The sequence below is a fragment of the Anas acuta genome, chromosome 25 (genome assembly GCF_963932015.1).
Source record: "Anas acuta chromosome 25, bAnaAcu1.1, whole genome shotgun sequence".
Taxonomy (NCBI): Eukaryota; Metazoa; Chordata; class Aves; order Anseriformes; family Anatidae; genus Anas; species Anas acuta.
In genome coordinates, this window is record NC_089003.1 from 1326846 (window position 1) to 1342113 (window position 15268).

At 41.8% G+C, this 15268-nt stretch overlaps 1 protein-coding gene across 1 annotated transcript; it reads left to right on the forward strand.

Annotated features, from left to right (window-relative positions):
• The first annotated feature begins 361 nt into the window (after positions 1 to 361).
• Positions 362 to 14347, forward strand: DHX8 (DEAH-box helicase 8). The gene is made up of 23 exons (XM_068660780.1): positions 362 to 521; positions 1299 to 1384; positions 1934 to 2006; positions 2460 to 2545; positions 2702 to 2811; positions 2903 to 3214; positions 3509 to 3653; positions 4122 to 4325; positions 4825 to 4912; positions 5226 to 5323; positions 5619 to 5766; positions 6182 to 6363; positions 6779 to 6973; positions 7205 to 7390; positions 7809 to 8019; positions 8294 to 8475; positions 9016 to 9156; positions 9416 to 9571; positions 10302 to 10439; positions 10783 to 10911; positions 11827 to 12023; positions 12177 to 12356; positions 12885 to 14347. Exons 1-23 carry the CDS (start codon positions 410 to 412, stop codon positions 13102 to 13104), a joined length of 3579 nt encoding a protein of 1192 aa, XP_068516881.1. The 5' UTR covers positions 362 to 409; the 3' UTR covers positions 13105 to 14347.
• The last annotated feature ends 921 nt before the right edge of the window (positions 14348 to 15268 follow it).

The following is a 15268-nucleotide window of genomic DNA, read 5'->3' on the forward strand; positions in this document are numbered from 1 at the left end:
CTCGCCATGGCCTGGAAGCAACAGGGAGGGGGCGGTGAGCGCCGTCCTGGGGCCGCTCTCCGCCTCCTCCCGGTCCCGGTCCCGGTCCCGGTCTCACCCGCAGCCGCCGCTCCAGCGCCGCCTGCCTGCGCCGCGCCTCCCAGTGGAAGGCCGACATGGCGGCGGCGGGGAGCGCCTAGCAACAGACGCGTCACGAGCCCCGCTCGCTCCTTCGGCTGCGCTGATTGGTTCCCTCCCGATCAACGTGGAGGACCCTCTCTCTCTATGGTCAGTGTGGGCGCGAGGCGTTCTAGCACGCCCGCTTCTCTCTCTCTATGGTCAGTGTGGGCAGGCTGCGTGCGGCGCCCCCTCGCGGCTTCCGGTGCTGGCCGGATGCGGAAGTGGTGGTGGAGACGGTGAGGGGGCAGCGATGGCGGACCTGGTGGCTCTGGAGGAGCTCGCCAAGCTCGAGTACCTGTCGCTGGTCTCCAAGGTGTGCACGGAGCTGGACAACCACCTGGGCATCAACGACAAGGATTTGGGTGAGTGGGGCTGAGGCGGCGGCGGGTAGGGCGCCACGGCCGGGCCTGGCGCCGCCATGTAAACAAATCCGGGGATCCCAGCGGCAGGGCCTGGAAGGGGCCTGAGGGAGGAAGGGCCTCGAGGGATCGCCTGGTCCAGGCCCTCTGCCGCAGCAGGAACGCCTGGGTCAGGTCCCACAGGTTTTGGATATCTCCGGGGAAGGAGAGCCCACAACCCCCCCGGCAGCCCCTCCCAGGGCTCTGCCACCCTCAGCGTTAAAAAGTTTTGTCTCGTATTTAAGGGGAACCTGGCAGGACAGAGGGAGAAGCTGAAAAGTCCTCGGCTTAGCGCAAGCACCGCTCTGCGATAATTAAAACATCGGTGTTACTGATATTCTTCTCATCCTTATCCAAAACATAGTGCCCTACCAGCTACTAGGAGAAAATTAACTCTTTCCTAGCTGAAACCAGGACAGGGTGTCACCGAGAAGAGCCTGGCTCTGTCCTCCTGACACTCACCCTTCGTGTATGTATAAACATTGATGAGGTCACCCCTCAGTCTCCTCCAGGCTACAGAGCCCCAGCTCCCTCAGCTTTTCCTTGTAAGGGAGATGCTCCACTCCCTTAATCACCCTTGTAGCTCTGCACTTCACTCTCGCAAGCAGTTCCCTGTTCTTCTTGAACTGAGGGGCCCAGAGCTGGACACGATATTCCAGATGCCACAGAACAATTTTTGCCCTGCTGTTTGTACTCCTTCCAGTCCTGTGCTCTGATTTACTTTCTGCTTCTTCTCTGCAGCCGAGTTTGTCATAAGCCTTGCTGAGAAAAACACTACGTTTGACACATTTAAAGCTGTTCTTATGAAGAATGGTGCCGAGTTCACAGTGAGTGAGATCTGGGTGTTGCTTACATGTTTTTGTCTTGGTGTGTCAAAGAGAGAGGTGTGAGGACTGATTATTGACTTTCTTCACCTGGAAAACCCTGCAGTGTTTAGTGTCTGAATGTACCTGTCTGATTGAGCCTCCCTGTCTCACAGTCTTTGTGAAGCCTCCTTTTGAGGCTGTTTACTGTCTCCTGTCTTGTTTAGCATATAAAATACAGAAGAAACAAATTTTCTTGGAGTTAAGTGTTAGCTTAAAGCGTTTTGTGGTACTTAGATGCGGGGTTAATGAGCTTCTCAGAAGCTACTGTAGTTGGCTTAAATACTTAAAGAATAAGTGGAACAATCACTTAAATTGATTTATCTTAATCACTTTTAGATTCAAGTTATATTGTTTTTTGGGTGTAAGCAAAATGTAGCAACACTTTTCTCTTTTAAAGTGAACGTCTTAAGAGCTGAGCCTTTTTTGCCCTATTTACCTCTATTTTGTGTTTTGTAAGAATGACCAAAAGTAATGGAGATGCTTCTTAACATATTGTTTTAAATTTTGCAGGATTCCCTTATTAGTAATTTGCTCCGTCTCATACAGACAATGCGGCCTCCATCAAAACCAACTACAAGTAAAGGTGTGTGTAATCTTGTCCCTTTCATCAGTTAGGTGTAAAAAAGGAAAAACAGCTACAAAAACAACATAATTCCTAGTCTTTTGTATTTTTTAGCCATACTGCATGAGCTCGATGTAGTACAAATTCTAATCTTATAAGGCAAGATCTTCATAGCCTTCTGTTGCATGTGGAAGACTCTGTTAGTAGTGGTGGGTTAGGAAAGCTGTTCAGATACAAAAAAAACATACTGAGCACACTGCTCAGACTATTTAATATCTCACAGATTCATGCATAACTATGTTTGTAGGAAAGTAACATAATCATTGAAGAGAATCTCTATAAAATCTGTATCTAACTTTGCGTTCAGATGAAAGTTAAGCTTTGCATTTGATTACAGAAAAGCTGGTGATAGATCATTTTGGACCTTCTAATTATTTATTTTTTGCTTGTTTGTTTTATTAACCTCAAAATCAGAGACCGTTGTCAAACCCAAATCAGAAAAGGAAAGGTTGAAGGAGTTGTTTCCAGCTCTTTGCAGGCCGGACAATCCCAACATAAGGGTAAGACCATAATTCCATTTTTTTTTCATGTCTCATCTTTTATTTTTTTAATTTGCATTCTTTCTGAATAGAAATGCATGAGATTGTTCTGTAGATTAATTCTCTGCAACAGACTTTTTATCAGCTTTCATAGAGAATGATTCTCTGTTCTTGCAGAATATGCTGGATGAAGATGATGTGAAAGTGGCAGCTGATGCGCTTAAAGAACTTGAAGCTCTGATGCCTAGTGCAGACAGGCAAGGCAAACAGAGGAACAGTGACCACCGGTATGGTTCTAGAATATCTTTGAGGGATGGATATTGGATATTGCCTACTTGCTCTGTTCTTACGTGCAAATATGTAATGTTGGTTTGTTAGGACAAAGAAGAAGAGAAGGAGCCGAAGCCGTAGCAGGGACAGGAGACGAAGGCACAGATCTCGCTCTAGGTCTCGTTCAAGGACTCGGGATAGGAACAGGGGAAAATCCAGATACCGCTCACGGAGCAGGAGTCGGAGTCCTAGTAGGGACCGAAGGGATCGAGAGAAGTATCTCGAGAAAGGCAGTGAGAGATGGAGGGACAAGCATGTAGACCGTCCTCCACCTGAGGAGCCTTCCATCGGAGACATTTACAATGGGAAAGTCACGAGTATAATGCAGTTTGGGTGCTTTGTGCAGCTGGAAGGACTAAGGTATGTTGTGATGTTCACAGCAAATCTGGTACTGCTCCATCGGTGTTCTGTTTTCTGCTAGTGTCTTAAAAAGATGATGCTATAATAAAACATGCTGAGTTTTGATGCCAGAATGAAGATCTGGTTCAGCAAAATAAGTCTGACAGCAGATAATGTTCTCCTTAGAAAAAAACATGGTGTATGAATGTACACAATTAGTTGACAACAAAATACTTTAATCTAGACTTTGAATGATCTAAAGGACTGCATGAGTGATAATGGTCAATGTCATACGTTCCTCTGTTTCACCTACAGGAAGCGTTGGGAGGGCTTGGTCCACATCTCAGAGCTTCGAAGAGAAGGACGGGTTGCCAATGTTGCCGATGTTGTGAGCAAAGGACAAAGAGTAAAAGTCAAAGTGTTATCCTTTACTGGATCCAAAACCAGCCTGAGCATGAAGGTATAGAATGTGTTCTGTGGCACTGGGCATCCTGTAACCTCTATTTTTTTTTTAATATTATACACTTAAGTATGCGTTACAGTTCTAAGTGATCTGCTACTTTTTACTCATTTTCCTTAGATTCTTTTTTGCATGTTTCTGATGTAATAGTACTAAACGACGTGACAGGTCAAACCTCAGGCAGTGGCTATGCCTGGCTTCCTTTATCTGTAGGAGAGAAGCGTTTTATTTTGAATGAAATCAGTGCAGTTGCCAAGGTAGAGTGTCCCAGGCTTTGGGATGTACTCGGCTTGTAATACTAGAAAGAAAAAAAAAAACACAACATAAAATAACATTTTTTAATGTATTGGCTGTCATTGGTAGTATTCTTTCTGAGAAACACACTCAGTTTTTCGTGTTAGAGGAATTGCTGCTGTTAATGACAAGTGAAATTTAGGTAGAGCTGATTGATTAATTGATCTGATGTAGGATGTTGATCAAGATACTGGGGAAGACTTGAATCCAAACCGGAGGAGGAACCTGGTTGGAGAAACCAATGAAGAAACTTCAATGAGAAACCCAGACAGACCCAGCCATCTGTCCCTGGTGAATGCCCCAGAGGTGGAGGATGACACCCTGGAACGGAAACGCCTCACCCGAATTTCAGACCCAGAGAAATGGGAAATAAAACAGGTATGTTTTGTACTGAGGGGAAATAAAGTGCCGCTCAGTAAAATTGTTAGGGAGTTTTGTGGACTAGAATACAGCTCCTTGTTTGTTTCTTTAACTTAGTCCTTATCTAAATTGTTGTCTTCCTGTGAACTGGGACTTTAGCGTGGTTCTGACTCTGAAGTTAACTCTGCTTTGACCAGGAGGCTGGACCAAGTTGTCTCCAGAGATCACAGCGAGTTGGGGCATCCCTGTCTAGTGATACTTGGTTATCAGTGCAGCCCTGTAAGCCAACTATCTCGTACTGATGGTATTTAGAATAACAAAAAGACTATTTGTTCAGAGATTGGATGACTTGGGGAGATGTGTGCCAGAATGCAGGACCATTCCTTTCTCTTGAAATCAGAACGTTCCTTTGTTCCTGATATGCAAGTCTGGTAATATCATTAGAACTGAGACATCATGGGCGTAAGCTGTGTTCATTCTTTGGTTTAAATTCATGTTTTATTCATTCTGTTCTCAGATGATTGCAGCTAATGTGCTTTCTAAGGAAGAGTTTCCTGACTTTGATGAGGAGACTGGGATTCTTCCTAAAGTCGACGATGAAGAAGGTAGTATTTCCGAGTAGTCTTATGGTTGTATATGCTTTCTGTTTCTGGACATGTTCTGATTCAAAAAGAGATTGGATGTGAAACAAATCACAGTTTCTTAAACATTTGGAACTAGGATTGCTCCAGCCTTACATTTGGATATGCATCAAATATCTGTGCATTTTTTTTATACGGTGTTTTAATTTTTAACACTGGCTAATTATGTGATAATTAAGAATACACAGGGAGCACTATTTGAAGATGTACTGTTGTTATTGTGTAGCTGGAAGAAGGTGCTTACCTTCCTATTAAAGTTGTCACTTCTGGATTTTAGATGAGGATCTTGAGATTGAGTTAGTTGAAGAAGAGCCACCTTTCCTTCGTGGTCATACTAAACAAAGCATGGATATGAGTCCCATCAAAATAGTAAAGGTAAGAGATTTCCAAGACTAAAGATAGCATACTTGATTTAATCAAATAAATGTTTGGGAACTTAATAACCAGTTTTCCACTTAGACGTTTACTTAGAGCACTGAAAAATGTTGTCACTGAACTCAAGATCCTTTCTTTACTTACAAACTCATGTTCTTACTTAGCTGGTGACAGTGAAATAGAGCAATAGAACCAAAATGTTCTAAACTTTAAAAGGACAGTGGTGACAGAAAGATAATTTAATTTGAAACATTGAGAGTACTTGAGATCTTAACTTTTTTTTCTTGTTTTTCAGAATCCGGATGGTTCCTTGTCCCAGGCTGCAATGATGCAGAGTGCTTTAGCTAAAGAAAGACGAGAACTTAAACAAGCACAAAGAGAAGCAGAGATGGATTCTATTCCCATGGGTCTCAACACACACTGGGTGGATCCTCTCCCTGATGGTATGCCTGAACACATCTGAATATGAACTGTGCATTTTTTGGGGTAATTGAGCAACTCAGGAGAAACACCATAACGCCTATCTCATGATAACGTGTTTTTCTGCCTCACTTTAAAAGTGAGTCAAAGAAGAAATTTGTCTTTGCTGATGCAAAATAGAGGTGTCAGGGGAACATGCAGGTATATCCTGCTGTCCATGAAGATTCATTACCAAAAAGCAAGATGGATGGCAAAGCATTTTTTTTAACATGGATATTAGTGTAATAGAGGTAACGTATGTGTAGGAACTTACAAAATATATAAACTTAAATGCACAAGAAAAGTGTAGAAGGCAAGGATAATAGAGTGTTAGGAGCAGGATCACTGGGATCTGTGCTGCACAAACCTAATGTGATGATGAAATTGTTTCTTTTCTAGTGGATGGAAGACAAATAGCTGCAAATATGCGAGGTATTGGGATGATGCCCAATGATATCCCAGAGTGGAAGAAACACGCATTTGGTGGCAACAAAGCCTCTTATGGTAAGAAGACACAGCTTTCTATCATTGAGCAGAGAGAGAGTCTCCCAATCTTCAGACTGAAGGAGCAGCTGATACAAGTAAGACTCTTGAAATGTCATTTTTGTTTGAACACAGTAATTTAATATAAATACTGTTCCAGCCTGTTAACAGATGAATAGCCACTTGATAATTTTAAGTGTGGAACTGTAGCTTAGAATAATTATATTAAATGACTTATGTGGGTGTGTTTGTATATTTTAGAAAAACTCCAGGTATTTACTAATGTAAATCAAAATTGAAACTAGGATCACGTGGGGAAAGGGGTGAGTCAGCTAAGTGATGGAGCAGTTTGCTGGCTTGGTCAGTGAGAATGCTTGCTTGTATCATTTTTGGTATGGGTCAGCTGGAGGAAGAGCAGTAGGTACTCAGTCTAGTCTGAACTATACTTTGTTGATTCTTGTTTGTTCTCAGTTTTTAAATTTTAACAAGTGTATCTGTTATGACCTTTTTTAGGCTGTGCATGACAACCAGATTCTGATTGTTATTGGAGAGACAGGGTCTGGGAAGACAACCCAGATTACCCAGTACCTGGCTGAGGCGGGATATACATCAAGAGGAAAGATCGGATGTACTCAGCCTCGCAGAGTGGCCGCGATGTCTGTTGCAAAGAGGGTGTCAGAGGAGTTCGGTTGCTGTTTGGGACAAGAGGTAAATTTCCACATTGAAGAATGTGCCAGAATAAATATGGAGAAAAGTAGGAGAAATCAGTGCTTGTGCTATTTTATTTGTTCATGTCCACATGTCTGTTCCCATGTAGGCTGTAAAAATGATCTGTCAGAATAATGAAACTGGGAATTAATGGTGCTAATAACTTAATTCTGTAGATTCAGTTGTGATATGATAAGAGAGCATTGTTTTGTATTCAACTCTTCTTTCTAGGTTGGCTACACCATTCGATTTGAAGACTGCACTAGTCCTGAAACTGTCATCAAATACATGACAGATGGTATGTTACTGAGGGAGTGCTTGATAGATCCTGATCTGACCCAGTATGCCATTATCATGCTGGATGAAGCCCATGAGAGGACAATTCATACAGATGTGCTCTTTGGACTCCTGAAGAAGGTAATGTAGCATTTGATTTTTATTGCTTTGGTGTCCTCTGTATGCTATGTATGGGTAGGAGCCCCTCAGGAGAGGCAAGGTCACACGAGTCAAGTTCATTCATGTTTCCTAAGAGTCTCTTCAGGAGCAAAGCAAGTACTTCTTGCTTTGCTCTTCCTTCTCTGACAAAGGCTTTCTTTGATAGGTGCTGCCAAGAAAGGTTTAAAATGTGACCTTGGTGGTTGATTGTTTGAAATTATGGATGCTGGAATGAACTGCCTTTTTTACTTGTAGAGGTTTTGGAATCTGTCAAAACGCCTGATATAGCTGGTTATAATTCTTTTTGTAATGTGAAGTATTGCTTTGACTGAAGTCAAATGCTATGTATTAATAGTCCCAAAGACAGTAAATGACCAGAGAACTTTCTTTCCTGCTATAGACGGTACAGAAACGGCAGGATATGAAGTTGATAGTGACGTCGGCGACACTGGATGCTGTGAAATTCTCTCAATATTTCTACGAAGCTCCAATCTTCACAATTCCTGGCAGAACATACCCAGTAGAAATCCTGTACACAAAAGAGCCAGAGACAGATTATTTGGATGCTAGTCTGATTACAGTAATGCAGATCCACTTAACAGAACCACCAGGTGAGTGGAGAATAGTGAATGAGGGATGGTGAATCTAGGGTGATTGGTAATTCAGGGACTCTAATACCTAAGAGTGAGGTCTTCTTGAGTCACTGATCGTGTGTCAGAAGCGGGAGTAAAATAGTGCCTTTGGTGCTGTTGCTGCTGGCTAAAAGTTGTTGCCCAGGTGCTAGCAAATGTGGGGATCTCTGTTTTAAATGGAATAGGTGAGGGCTGGTTATGCAGGAGCTGTACTGAGCAGAATTAATTCTGTGTGTGTTTTACTTCCGTGTAGGTGACATCTTGGTATTTCTAACTGGTCAGGAAGAGATCGACACTGCCTGTGAGATCCTCTATGAGAGGATGAAATCTCTAGGACCTGATGTTCCAGAGTTAATTATCCTGCCAGTATATTCAGCTTTACCCAGTGAAATGCAAACCAGGATCTTTGACCCAGCCCCACCAGGAAGCAGAAAGGTAATTTCAGCTAAGTGTGGCTTCATCTTGTGCTGTTTTTTCTTTTTCTTAGTACTTCTCATTCTGTTAGTTACCGCTTCAGACAAAGTGAGGTAGTTTTGAAGAAAAAGACGGCTAATGAATGCCTAGAGATACAGTCTGTGGAAGTTTTTTCTATCAATATGGACTGTGTTTAAATGATAGGTAGAAATTTTCCCTGAAATCATTGCAGCCTGTGTACAAAATAACAGTGATCTTTCACCTGCTTTTAATTGCAAATCTTATTATGCTCTCTTCCCATACTGTCCAAATCTAAAACAAAGGTAGATAAAGGTTTAACACCTCTCCATTCTTGACTGTAGATAATTTTTCACTGTTCCTCAATTCCTGAGTACGTTTTTCCTTTTAATGTTAAAAAATTAGAGTTGAATCTACAGTGAACTGATTATATCATCTACAGTGAACTGATTATATCACATAGGATGGATTATTCAAGTTGAGCAGCATGGTTGGCTTGCCAGCCAAACACAGCACTGATTACTGAATCACTGTTGTTTGCAGGTTGTCATTGCCACTAACATTGCTGAGACATCGCTTACTATTGATGGAATATATTATGTGGTTGATCCTGGCTTTGTGAAGCAGAAAGTTTACAACTCCAAAACTGGAATCGACCAGCTGGTTGTTACACCAATTTCACAGGTGAGCATTCTGTATTTGACACTTTTTTTTCCTGCTGCTAACATGTGTCTTGATGATGTCCAAGCACAATGGAAACAAAATATGGCAATTGAGATTCCTTGAGGCCATATGAAGGAACACAATACTTTCTTTGGTTGGATTTGAAATCTCTTTTTCTATTAATACAAATAAAATTGTGATTAATGAATCATTTCATTTGACTTGTTTTCAACTGTACTTGTTTACACCTGTTCACTGAGATTCTTTTCTTTATCTTTAGGCTCAAGCAAAGCAGCGAGCAGGAAGAGCTGGGAGAACAGGGCCAGGAAAATGCTATAGGCTATATACAGAGCGTGCCTATCGAGATGAAATGCTAACCACCAATGTGCCTGAAATCCAGAGAACAAATTTGGCCAGTACAGTGCTCTCCCTGAAGGTGGGTATTTCTCTGACTTCTGGCAAGCCAGCCTGATCATTAGCCTTTCAATAAATTAGTCTGTCTTTATAAGCCTCAGATCCTCATAGTGAACAGAGGTATTTTGAAAGGGAGATTGCATCACATGCAGTTCTTAGGCACTGAGCTTGCTCCTGCATTTTTCTGTTAAGGGTTTTAGTGTTGAATATCCACCTAAATTACAAGTCTTAGCTGAGCAGAACAGTTAGTTGCAAGAGACTTGAAATACAGGAATCTTATGAGCAGTATGCGTTTCCTGTGTAAGGTATGTTTCTGTTAAACATGGACAGATAAAATACACTGTTTTAGAGTGGGTTTTAATCCCTAAAGATATACATCTTCCAAGCATATATCATCCTTCTGAGTGCCCACAAACAGGACCTTAACTCAGTACACAGAAGCTGGGGAAATGGCTGTCTTTCTCCTCTTTTGGGAAAGGGGAAGGCTGGAGACATACTTAATGTCCATTGAGGCTGTTATGTCACACTTATTTACAAGGCAGGAAGTCCTCAAAACCATCACTGAACCTATATGTTGCCTAGATGGAATTATTTTGCTTGGAAGAGGTATGGAACAGTACCGAAGAAACAAACCAGAAAACTGAATGATAGGCGAAAGCCACGGGCCAATGCAGATTATCTGAAGTGTTGAGTTCAGTGTCTTCTTTCTCCTCAGTGCTGTAACTTGGTTGTTCTCCCTTCCCTCTGTTCAGGCCATGGGCATCAATGATTTGCTCTCCTTTGACTTTATGGATGCTCCCCCAATGGAAACTCTCATAACTGCCATGGAGCAGCTGTACACTCTGGGAGCTCTGGATGATGAAGGACTTCTCACTCGACTTGGGCGCAGGGTAGGCTAAATAGAATGCTTCATAGTGCTGGCTGGGTTGCAAGTGTTTAGAGGATGACAGGGGAGTAGTCGTTATGTATCTTTGCTTTTTAAAGAGCAGGTGTTACTTCTCTAATAAAAGCAAATGTACTTGTAAAATGTCTAAAATAATCCCCTGTAAGTATTGGGATATCCTTGGGAGTGTGTATATAATTTGTTTCATGTTGAATAAAGTTATTCTGGGTAAAGCACACTGTTTTGATAAGAAAGCATGGCAGAAAGAGTTTTCCTCTCTTGCAGAGGGAACTCGGGATTTTTCTGAGAGGAATTTTTCTGCAGGGTACCCTGAAACATCTTTCTTGCAGATGGCAGAATTCCCCTTGGAGCCCATGTTGTGCAAGATGTTGATCATGTCTGTACATCTGGGATGCAGCGAGGAAATGCTGACCATAGTCTCCATGCTGTCTGTACAGAATGTGTTCTACAGGCCAAAGGTAAGGAGTGCAGCCAAGAATTGTTACAGTTTGTTTGTGTTTTCTGTTGCCTGCCTCAGGTCTCAAGGAGCGAGCATATTTACCCAAATAAACCTGTGGCTTGTTTAGACTGTTGGTTCATACATTACATACCTGATGTACCTTTTGGATAAACACCTTGTAGCTGTGGATGTTGGTAGTTACTTTGCAGATGGGAAGATGAAAGTTAGAAGCCTGGCATTCTCCTTCTTCTTTCTTACTTTTAAGTCAGCAAGCAGCAGATTGTGCTGTGGTAGTATTCTTTCACAGCAGACTCTTCTTGTAACCATTATTTCTTCATTATGATGGCCTGCTGCAACTTAGACCAAAATTGAAATTAACAGACTATGTAATTACAGTGTCTGATTAACTTTTTATGAGCAGATTGGACAAGTGAGGAGGGATGGAGGGGTCAAAGCTACTGCTTCAGTACCTTTGATGGTTAGTCATTGAGGTTGCTTCAAGAGCAATAAAACTGCCTAGTTTGATTCACGCTTGTACTGCCTACAGTATAAGTGATTAGTTTCCTTTGAAGTGTTCTTTCAAAATGAGGGGCAGAAATTAAATAAAATGAGGAGAGGGAAAAAAAAAAAAGAATTCATCTTTCCTGGTCAGGTCCTTGTCACCTGTGAGAGTTTTCAGGGAGCCTACAGCAAGTCTGGCTTCAGCAAGGGCAGTTCTAGGCTTTACTGTCATACAAGCGTAGGTTTGGCTTAGTGAGAGCTGTCCCAGGAACACTTAGATGCTCCTCAGTAATCCTTAGTAATTCACCACTCAATTTTGTGTCATCTTCCCCATTTTATATGATCTGTTTCTGGGTAGACTTAAAAAACATGGTATGGGTGATGAGGAGTCAGTGTCTGTCGGTATCTGATGGATGCATACTTTGTGTGTTAGGATAAACAAGCACTTGCTGATCAAAAGAAAGCCAAGTTCCACCAGACAGAAGGAGACCACCTCACTCTGTTGGCTGTCTACAATTCCTGGAAGAACAATAAGTTTTCAAATCCCTGGTGCTATGAAAATTTTATCCAAGCCCGGTCCTTACGCAGGGCACAGGACATCCGCAAGCAGATGTTGGGCATTATGGACAGGTGAGCACATCCGAAAGGATGGGTACTGACTGTTTTCTTAGTGTTCTTACACCATAGTAGCTAAACAAAATGCATTAGTCTGTTAGTAGCTCTACCTGAATATGGAGAACTCTATTATTTATTTATTTTTTCTCCCTAATTCTTCTGTGGCAGACACAAGCTGGATGTGGTGTCCTGTGGCAAGGCAACGGTTCGAGTCCAGAAGGCCATCTGCAGCGGCTTCTTCAGAAATGCTGCAAAGAAGGATCCCCAGGAGGGTTATCGGACACTCATTGATCAACAGGTGGTCTATATCCACCCATCCAGTGCTCTCTTCAACAGACAGCCTGAATGGTAAGGAAGGGCTTGTTACATAATTCTGTTTCGGTTCAGACTTTCTATCTGAGAAGCCGATGGTGTGCACTATTTGTAGAATACGGCTTGAAGGATAGGCTGCTGGCTTCTCAGCAAGGAGCAGAGTGAGAAAAGTTTCAAGTCTGCTTTTGGCTCTTTCTGCTGCTAAAATCTGTGCCTGTGCAGATGTGAGACTTAACTTTTCAAACCAAGGCTGGGACTGAAGCCTTGTGATTGTGTTCCTGTCTTGTGGAATGGAGTTTCAGTGTTGAAATGTTGAGGGAGAGAATGAATCGTTTTAAACAGAAGAGAGCAGCTTTATGCTGAAGAGTAGGTGTGAGGTAGGAGAGGAAAAAGATGAGGACTCTTCTGGATAGTTCTTATATAGCCTGCACCAGAGCTTATAAGGAGTCTTATGCTGAAAGAGGGAAGAATCAGAGATAAAAGGGTGAGCTTAGATACTGCAGCACTTGCCGTGCCTCTTCTTGTTTGGAAATACTAATATCCCAAGTTGCTCTCTTTTCACAGGGTGGTGTATCATGAGCTAGTGCTGACCACCAAGGAGTACATGCGTGAAGTGACAACTATTGACCCACGCTGGCTGGTGGAATTTGCACCAGCATTCTTCAAGGTTTCTGATCCAACCAAACTGAGCAAACAGAAAAAGCAGCAGCGGCTTGAACCCCTCTACAACCGCTACGAGGAGCCCAACGCTTGGAGGATATCACGTGCATTCAGACGACGATGAGCCTAGTTCCCCCCTAGACTGTTACTGGTTTTATATTTGTCATTTTGCAGTGTTGAGTGTCCTTTCTTTTGGGACTCTTGCACTTCAAGCTTACCTACAAAATGAAAAGTATTTTCAGAGCAGAAGCACAAGGGGGCGATGCTTGCTCATGTCAGTTGCCCCTCAGATGCTACAGCTGCATGACAAATGTCCTGGGACTCCTCAATGTATTGCATCATTTCAGGAATGGTTCTTGAAACACTTTTTTAGTCATTCTCCTTTTTTAGAGAGAAAATCTTAAGACTCAGAAATGTGGGCACTGAGCAGAACAACAACAAAAAGACGGTGATTAAGAAATAGTCGTTCACCAACCTAACCGCTCTGAATGACCAAATAAAAATTTGTTTCTTTACCCTGCTAAAAGGGATTTATTTCAATTTATGCTCTTGGACAGTGGCAGTTTTCTGGGAGGTGCTTATCCTCAGTTTTTCCTATTTTATGCATTTTTCTGGTCACTGTAACTATTTGTCTCTTACGCAAGCCATCTGCAGTGAGGTATTTAGTATCTGTGGCTTTGGAATAATACAAGAAAGATCCCTTGAAACCCGGCTAGAATGTCTGTTATACTTGGACAATGGCACAGGTCAGACTGCAAGCCTTATCCTTCATCACCATCTCCTGTGTGCTGAAGGCTAGTATATCAAATGGTAATTAACCACATCCACTCTGCAGCACGGCTCTGTCTATGAACATAAGTGCTTACAGATGTTTAGACTTTCTCTACAATGTGTCATGTGTTCTATTTCCACTTACAATGCTTGGTGACATCACAACTGTTGTGTGTTTTTTTTTTAATAGAATGTTCTCTTACAGCTGAAATGTCTGTAAAACACAGTGTAACAGTTCCCTCTTGAAAAATGGATTTGACGATCCAGTGTGTTTTATGTCATGCTGAAGCTATCAGATGAAAATTATTTGACTCCATTATTTGACTTTTTTTTTTATAATTCTTTTTTTTCCCCAAATCTGGGACATTGTTAAAGTTATTAATGAAATGAGTAGAATGAGCTTGGCAGGTTGTCTTCTACTCTACTTTGAAGAATGTTTCTCACTGCTAAGTAGATATATTGGAACTCTGTATCTATGTACAAAGGTGGGCAGGGATGCTGTATATAGTGTTTTATTATGTTGTATAAATACCCTGAGCTTTTCCTTGGTGTTACATCTTTATAAAAAGTTAAAGAGAATTAGAAACTTTGCAGGATTTGAGACTCTTTAATTATGTCACTGTGTGAACATTCTTCCAAGCACATTTTCCTTCTAAGAGCTCTGCAGCTGCTTCTGTTACTGTTTCCATGAAACTTTGCAGTTAATTTTCAAAAACCAAATGAAGTATGTGAAAGAGAAAATGCAAATAGTGAGAGTCCCAGTTGGACAGCATATTTTGGGGTATTTCTGTTCCAAATTAATGTGATTTTTGCTTTTCTTGTGTAGCCTCTTTCTCACCTCATGGTATGGCAAAATGCATCAACAGTTTCTTTGTTTTTGACAATTAGTTTGTCGATAACATCTTTTAATTCATTTGCAGAAAGTCCATGTGGATCTCAGCTGCTTCCTCTGGGAACCCCCCACAACCAAAACTGATCATTTTTTTAAAAATACGTTTTACCCACCTATTACATTCTGAAGCTTTTAAGCTTAACATGCTAATTACTGTTGATGTGATTCTTTTTGGTTGGTTTATCTTGTATAATGGTAAAAAGATTCAGAAAACCTCAAAATACACGATGTCATCCCAGCACAAAACCACAGGCATAATGCTTTCTTCTGGCAGTACTTACATCAGCTGACTGCGTGTTTTAGCCCCTTGCTGGGAGAAAGTGTTTCTTGAGCCATGCTGGATGAGACACTTGTATGAGCACTTACCATCTGCCCCTGTCGAAATGGACTGGATTATCTTAAATAGTATGAGCTGTAGATTTTCTGGCTCGTTTTCACTGTCCTGAGTTAGCGAACGAGAACCGATAACAAAAGTTTCTTATCTAAAGCCAAAAATTCTGCCGGCAGAGGCCATGAGTCTAGTGTGGGATGTTTTTTTGGAGGTGTTATGTCATCGTAAGTGCTAAAAATTTCCTGGGTAATAGAAGTGTGTATGTGCATGCAATTCCTGCACGTGTCCCTTTGT